The following is a 7541-nucleotide window of genomic DNA, read 5'->3' on the forward strand; positions in this document are numbered from 1 at the left end:
GGCTGACCTGGGATTCACTAATGTAGTCTCAGGGTGGCCTCGAACTCTCAGCAATCCTCCTACCTCTGCCTCCCGAGTGCTGGGATTAAAGGCGTGCGCCACCACGCCCGGCTTTGGTGCGCTTTTTAAAATTTTATTTATTTATTGTAATTTTTTATTTATTTGAGAGCGACAGACATAGGGAGAAAGACAGATAGAGGGAGAGAGAGAGAGAATGGGCACACCAGGGCTTCCAGCCACTGCAAACAAACTCCAGACGCGTGCGCCCCCTTGTGCATCTGGCTAACGTGGGACCTGGGGAACCGAGCCTTGAACCGGGGTCCACAGGCTTCATGGGCAAGCGCTTAACCGCTAAGCCATCTCTCCAGGCCTGGTGCGCTTTTTGTACACTACTTTGCCTACCCAAGAGTTTCCTCTCTCTAAAAGCCACCAGCAGACCTCCTGTTCATGGCTTCTGCCGCTGAGCAGGTACCCCGGAGGGCCACCCACACTGTGGCATCTTTGGGGAGTTGATTCCTTCCACTGCTGAGCAGGGCCCCCAGGCGACAGCTGTTTATCCATCCTCCTGCTTAAGGACAGACACACGAGCAGGTTTCCAGGTAAGCCAGTGACTAGGGCTGCTGAGAACACCCACTTCGCCACAGAAATTTAGAGCCAGGGCTGGAGAGATGGCTTCGTGGTTAGGGCGCTTGCCTGAGAAGCCTAAGGACCCGGGTTTGATTCCCCACTACCCACGTAAGCTAGGTGCATGAGGAGGCGCATGCATCTGGAGTTCACTTGCAGTGGCTGGAGGCCTGGCACACACATTCTCCCCTCCCTCCCTCCCTCCCTCCCTCCCTCCCTCCCTCCCTCCCTCCCTCCCTCCCTCCCTCCCTCCCTCTCTGCCTCTTGTACCCATTCTCCCTCCCTAATAAATAAATAAATAAAATCTTTTTTTTTTTTTTAAGAGAAGAAATTTAGAACCAAACCTTAGTGTCTCATCCTCCTTGCGGATAGGAAGACTGGGTAGAGAAGGAAGGTGACCTGCTGGATCCAGGCCAGGAGGCAGGACTCCTCCCCACCCGCCCCTCCCAGCGGGAATACGCACAGTCTGGCTGGGAACTAGGCCAGGCTCTGAGAGAAGGGGGGGGGGGGCGGTGAGCCTGAGTTTCGGTCAGGGCTCGGTCATCTTTGATGTTGCTCTCTGCCCGTCTGACTCCCTGGTATTTATTTGCAATTAAAGAGCTGGTTCTCCATTCAGGCTGGTAGGACCACAGCTTCGGAACCCCCAAGTGAAAAGGACCTTTGCACGAGAGGCTATCCCTGGTGGGTGGAGTGGGGAGGTGCGCCTACCGACATGGGCTCCGGGGTACCAGCCTCCTGGTATCAGTCTGCGGCGGGCACTCCTTCTTGAAATCTCGGCCTTCACGTGGTTGCCAGCTTCTGCCATCCCGGGTGCCCCTGAACCCCTCCCATGGCGGCAGCCTTGGCTGTTTGAGGGCTCGCTCGCCTGTGAGGTTCCATCAGGCCGGGAGCCAGAGTTTCTAGAAAGCCCACAGCGGGGGGGCTCCAACGAGTAAGACCCTCAACAACGAGTTGGTTCATTTTAGAAAGAGGGAGACTGAGGCTGGGTTCAGTAGTTTGCCCGAGGTTGTACAGCTGGTCAGTGTCGGCCTGCCTCTCTCTGAAAGCTTTTGACTTTCGTAGACAAGAATTCTGGGCGCTCACGTTCTGGCCCTAGCTCTGATGCTCTCTGCCGCTCTTCAGGCAAGTCACTGTGTGCCCCACAGGACATCATCTTCCAGGCTCAAGGTCACTGGGCTGCATTCATCCCGTAGGCCCGCCTGTAGACTTATGTTTTCCTTGGTTCCTGGTGAAAGAAATGAAATGTTAGAAAAGAAGTCCCCATAGGCCAAAATCATAGATAACCCTATGTTATCACTAACGGACCTGTTTTAAAGTGGGTTTTCTTGGACTAGGGGTATAGCTTAAGAATAGAGGGGTTTCTTTGTTGGTTTTTTGTTTGTTTGTTTGTTTATTTGTTTTTGACTAGCTTGCATCTAGGAAGCCCAAAGTATCAGGACCCACAAGATGAAATGATGTTGGGGAACTCTGGGGGATCCCTGTGGCAGAGAGTGGGTGATTCTGTCCTTGTTATCTACCCTGAGGCCTGAGCCCATCAAGCCACCTGGACGGAGCACAGGCTGGCTGCGGGAGGGACACTTGGACACTTGGGTTATATTTTCTTTCTTCCCTCCCTTTTACATTGTTTCCAGCACCCTAGGGATAGCCATAACCTTGGGGCAGAGAGAATGGAGACCCACCCCTTCCTAGATGGGGAATGTAGGCTAACCCCAGAGTCACCTGTCCAGGCTAGCTGACACCTGCCCAGGTCAAGGGAGGGGCCTGCCCTTCACAGCACCCAGAAGGAAGGTCAGAGAGGGCTTCTCCAGCCTGCCCATCCAGATAGCTGAGGCAGATGTGAGGTGAGGAGAGCGTGGCCTGGCACCATTGAAGGGAGCTGAGGGGACCAGAGTAGTAAGTCTGTCTCACCTGGGTTTGAGTGGCAAGTCAAATGATTTTTTTTGTTGTTGTTGGTGTTCCGCCTCCCCCACCCCCACCAAGGTAGCTTCTCTTTCTAGTCTCAGGGTGCCCTTGCACGCGATCCTCCTACCTCTGCCTCTAAAGTGCTGGGATTAAAGGCGTGCACCATGACCGGCCTGTTTTTTTTTTTTTTTTTTTTTTTTTGAGGTAGGGTCTCGCTCTAGCCCAGGCTGACCTGGAATTCACTATGCCTATGTAGTCTCGGGGTAGCTTTGAACACCTGGCTGACGTATCTATTTTCAAAGTTCTATGACCCTGGGTCCAAGGCTGCTTTATTGTCTGGGTGGCCCTTGGAGCCTTATCCATGAAGGGGGACAGCAGGACTCACCCTCCCAGCAGGCTCCATTATCCACAAGGAAACAGGTTTAGGTAGGAGAAGACCTGGCCTGGGATTTAAAGGCGGAGCCAGCACTACACTCTGCCTGGAGGACGAGAGCGCCCTCTAGCGTGGCCTGCGGCTGGGGTGTGGCTCCATAGGTGAGGGCTTGCCCAAACTTGTGGGCTCAAGCTGCCCCCGTGCCTCCGCCTCCTGCATACCCTGAGTGCCATTGGAGCCACTGCCCAGCCAGGCAGTTTTATTTATCACAGGACCACCGCAGCATGCTATCCCAGCCTCACCGACCCTTCCTGTGCGTGGAGAGCCCCTCCAGGGGCTGGCTCTATAGAGGGCTCTGTTTGGGTAGTGGCTTGGACTAAAAGATCCTCACAGCATCCTTGCCAGGTCTTACAGGTGGTGCTATGAACCTTGGGCAAGCTATGGCGGGGGGACACGACTCACAGACAAGGTCCTGTGGGCAAAGAACTGTGACACCCCATGCCTGGAAGGTTGTGGGTGTTGCTTGGGTGTGATTGCTGGTGTTGTGTGTGGGAGCTGGGTGTGCTTCATGTCTGCCGTAGCACACATAGGTGCCCAAATGTGCACAGTGTAGGTTTACCAGATTTTTCTTTCCTTCCTTCCCTCCTTCCTTCCTTCCTTCCTTCCTTCCTTCCTTCCTTCCTTCCTTCCTTCCTTCCTTCCTTCCTTCCTTCCTTCTTTCTTTCCTTTCTTTTTTGGCTTTTCAAGGTAGGGTCTCACTGTAGTCCAGGCTGACGTGGAACTCACTGTGTACTCTCAGGGTGGCCTTGGTGATCCACCTACCTCTGCCTCCCAAGCGTTGGGACTTAAAGGCATGCGCCACTGTGCCGGGCTCACGTTTACCACTTTTGCATGGGCAGGGGATAAGAGAGAGAGAGAGAATCCCCACTGTGTGCTAAATTTCTTGCTGACCTGGCGCCCAGTGGGGCGTTCACACCCGGGTTGGCAATGGGAAAACCCATCATCCAGCCTGCCAACCCCGCCAGCACACCCCCCTCAGTAACCCTCCCCAATGTCCGTGCGCTTGCCCCGCAGATGCCAGCATGTCTCCAGATGCCACCAAGCCGAGCCACTGGTGCAGCGTGGCGTACTGGGAGCACCGGACCCGAGTGGGCCGCCTCTACGCGGTGTACGAGCAGGCGGTCAGCATCTTCTACGACCTACCTCAGGGCAGCGGCTTCTGCCTGGGCCAGCTCAACCTGGAGCAGCGCAGCGAGTCGGTGCGCCGCACGCGCAGCAAGATCGGCTTCGGCATCGTGCTCAGCAAGGAGCCCGACGGCGTGTGGGCCTACAACCGCGGCGAGCACCCCATCTTCGTCAACTCCCCGACGCTGGACGCGCCCGGCGGCGGCGGCGGCGGCGGCCGCGCCCTGGTCGTGCGCAAGGTGCCCCCGGGCTACTCCATCAAGGTGTTCGACTTCGAGCGCGCCGCGCTGCTGCAGCACGCCGACGCCGCCCACGGCCCCTACGACCCGCACAGCGTCCGCATCAGCTTCGCCAAGGGCTGGGGACCCTGCTACTCCCGGCAGTTCATCACCTCCTGTCCCTGCTGGCTGGAGATCCTCCTCAACAACCACAGATAGCGGTGGCTACCGGGTCTGGTTTGCAGCGGTCCCTCCTCCTCCCAAGGGGTCAGCGCCCAGAGATGCCACCTCTCCTCCCCTCCTCCATCCCCCTCTCTCACACACACACACACACCCACCCACCACGGACAAACCCTCCCCCTCCCTCCGCCCCCAAATATCATCTACCTAGATTTAATATAAAGTTTTATATATTATATGGAAATATATATTATACTTGTAATTATGGAGTCATTTTTACAATGTAATTATTTATGTATGGTGCAATGTGTGTATATGGACAAAACAAGAAAGACGCACTTTGGCTTATAATTCTTTCAATACAGATATATTTTCTTTCTTTTCCTCCTTCCTCCATTTTTTTTTTTTTTTTTAAAGAAAATGATACAGCGAGCTAGGTGGAAAAGCCTGGGTTTGGTGTATGGTTTTTGAAATATTAATGCCCAAACAAAAAGCTAATACCAACCAGTCACTCAATAATAAAGTATTTGCATTATAGCTTTTTTAAAAAAAAATTTTTTTTTAAATGTCTTCTTTTTACAAAGAGGGACATTCAGGGCTTCAGACCCATCAGGAATTTGGCTTTCTTATTTATTGGATTTGGAGTAGACGAAATAAACTGTAAAGAGAGAAAGGCTACATTTACACCTAAGAACCAGAGAAGGGTTTGTTCCGTACTGCCCGTGTCTGGTATGTGTCCACTGGCTAGAAACTGAGCCGGGAAAGACAGTAGGTGTGGGCAAGCTCGCCCTATGTGATGGGAGAGAACCCCCCCCCCCTCAGCCCTGGCCTAGAGGGATTCCCAGTCTGATGGGAGAGGCTCAGGTCCATGCCTGCCGTCTCAGAACTATCCACAAGCAAGAAGATACTATTTCTCTCCACTTTGTACAGCAGCTTTGAGTCCCAGAGTGCAGAGGTCCTTTTCAGAACCTAGATGGGGCTACACATCCCGTCCCACCACGGCCAGCAAGCTCAGCGTGTTCCTGTGCAGAGCTGCTGCTGGTCACGTGTGGAAAGGCAGGGGGTGTGTTTCTGCTTTATAAACGGGGCGCATTGAAGTTCTGGAAGGACGAATGGCCAGCACGTGACACCAACGGACACGTGGGACTTCTCTCTGGAGGACCAGAGACACCTTACGTTACATCGTAGTTTTGTGGTGAATTTTCTTACAAAAAGGAAGGCTTCGAGCCGGGCGTGGTGGCGCACGCCTTTAATCCCAGCACTCGGGAGGCAGAGGTAGGAGGATCGCTGTGAGTTCGAGGCCACCCTGAGACTACATAATAAATTGCAGGTCAGCCTGAGCTAGACTGAGACCCTACCTAAAAAAAAAAAAAAGAAAAAAAGGAAGGAAGCCCTCGTTAGCTGAGTAAGATGAGCTTTCTATCATATGCCATCTCTTGGAGATTTACATTAACATGAAGAGCGCTGAGAAATCCAGTGTGTCATCTTTTTCCACGTGAATTTTTTAAAGTATTCATTTGATGGAATTCATTTATTTACTTATTTTGAGAGAAAGAGAGGCAGATAGAGAGAATAGGCACCCCTGGGCCTCCAGTCACTGTAGACGAACTCCAGATTCATACGCCAACTTCTGCGTCTGGCTCACGTGGATCCTGGGGAATCGAACCTGGGTCCTTCGGCTTTGCAGGCAAGCACTTTTAACCACTAGGCGATCTCTCCATCCGCTGCCGCTTGATTATTTATTCCCACTGTAGCAGCTGAAAACCACGCACGTTTCTCACCTGCCACCATGACTATGGATCAGGAATGGGGGCGGTGCTGACTCAGGGTCTGTTCAGGTGAGGCGGGGGGTTGCAAGCTGGCATCCAGTGTGTGGCCATCGCAGTCTGACTGGGTTGGGTGAGGTGTTCTACTCACTTGGCTGGTGGCTGGCTCCTCTCCATTGGGACTCTCCCCTTGGCCTGTCATGACAAGGCTTCCTCAGGGCAAGTGGTCCAGAGAGCTGAGCAAGGCGGAAGCTGCTATCTTCCATGACGGCTATTCATTTTTCTCTGCACATTTTGTTCACACGCATCCTCCCCCTCCCGAGGCAAGGAAGCTCCAAGAGGATACTAGTGGTAGGAGACAGAAATCGTGGTCGCCATGTCCTTCCTGGAGCACACCATTTAACTTTTGTTTCCCAGTCTCATTTGCCCCTGGGCTGTCCCTCGCCTCTGGTAATTTGGTGCTCATACGAAGGCACACTGGTGTCTGGGTTCATCACAGCTGGTCACAACGGGGTCCTCCTCACTAAGGCTCTGTATGGAAAATGTCAACAAAGATGGTCTCCCTTGTGTGTTCCTGCAGCCCGAGTCAGGGTGAGGAGTGCCCTCGGGCAGTCACAGGGCACAGGGAGCAAGTACCCAGTCACAAGATGAGGAGCCAGTTCTGTGGGAATGAATAGGAGAAATCAGGCACTCTCCTGAAGAGGCTTCAGGGCCTGAGCCCTGGGCTTTGTGAGACAGATGACGAGATGGCAGCGGACACTGGAGCTGAGGGTTTGGGGATGGCCAGAAAGAGGGGTTTTCAGAGGCTAGAGGCCTGAAAACTGAAAGGCTGCCCCATGCACGTCGCCACTCTGCCGTCTACAGAGTGACATCCTCAGCCGTCAGGTAGTAGAGTTGTCTCTGCCTCCGAGGCAGGTGCATATGGGGAGAAGGGGCTAGTCAGTACCTAGCAAGTAACACAGCCGGCCTGTGGAGGGACCCCTGCCGCCAAGACGAAGGGCCTGGAGCTAATACTGGGAAAGTGGGTTGGGTTCCAAATGGACCACTGAGGTGATCAAAACTGGACTTTTCTTAAAAGGCATTGCTAGGGACCAGAACATGAGTCAGGCTGCGGGAAGTTTAGAGCTGGGCTCTTAGAAGACTCTCTTGGTCACCCCACATGCCTGAAAATGGATGTGGTGGTCAGTTATAGTTATCCATTCCTGGGGCCCAAGAGGCAAGGTAAGTGTTGCCCCCATCCTGGGGATGAAGAAAGTGAAGCTCAGGCCTACCTACCCTGCCCTGAGGCTAAGT

At 53.6% G+C, this 7541-nt stretch overlaps 1 protein-coding gene across 1 annotated transcript in view; it reads left to right on the forward strand.

The window, feature by feature from the left end:
* The window catches only part of Smad6 (SMAD family member 6), a 103826-nt gene extending 98980 nt beyond the window's left edge, over nucleotides 1–4846 (forward strand). Inside the window, exon 4 of the mRNA XM_004662562.2 lies at nucleotides 3974–4846. Coding sequence (XP_004662619.2) covers nucleotides 3974–4521 — 548 coding nt within the window. The 3' untranslated portion in view covers nucleotides 4522–4846. The remainder of the gene's footprint in view (nucleotides 1–3973) is intronic.
* Nucleotides 4847–7541: the final 2695 nt, after the last annotated feature.

Source organism: Jaculus jaculus, chromosome 10, assembly GCF_020740685.1.
Source record: "Jaculus jaculus isolate mJacJac1 chromosome 10, mJacJac1.mat.Y.cur, whole genome shotgun sequence".
Lineage (NCBI taxonomy): Eukaryota > Metazoa > Chordata > Mammalia > Rodentia > Dipodidae > Jaculus > Jaculus jaculus.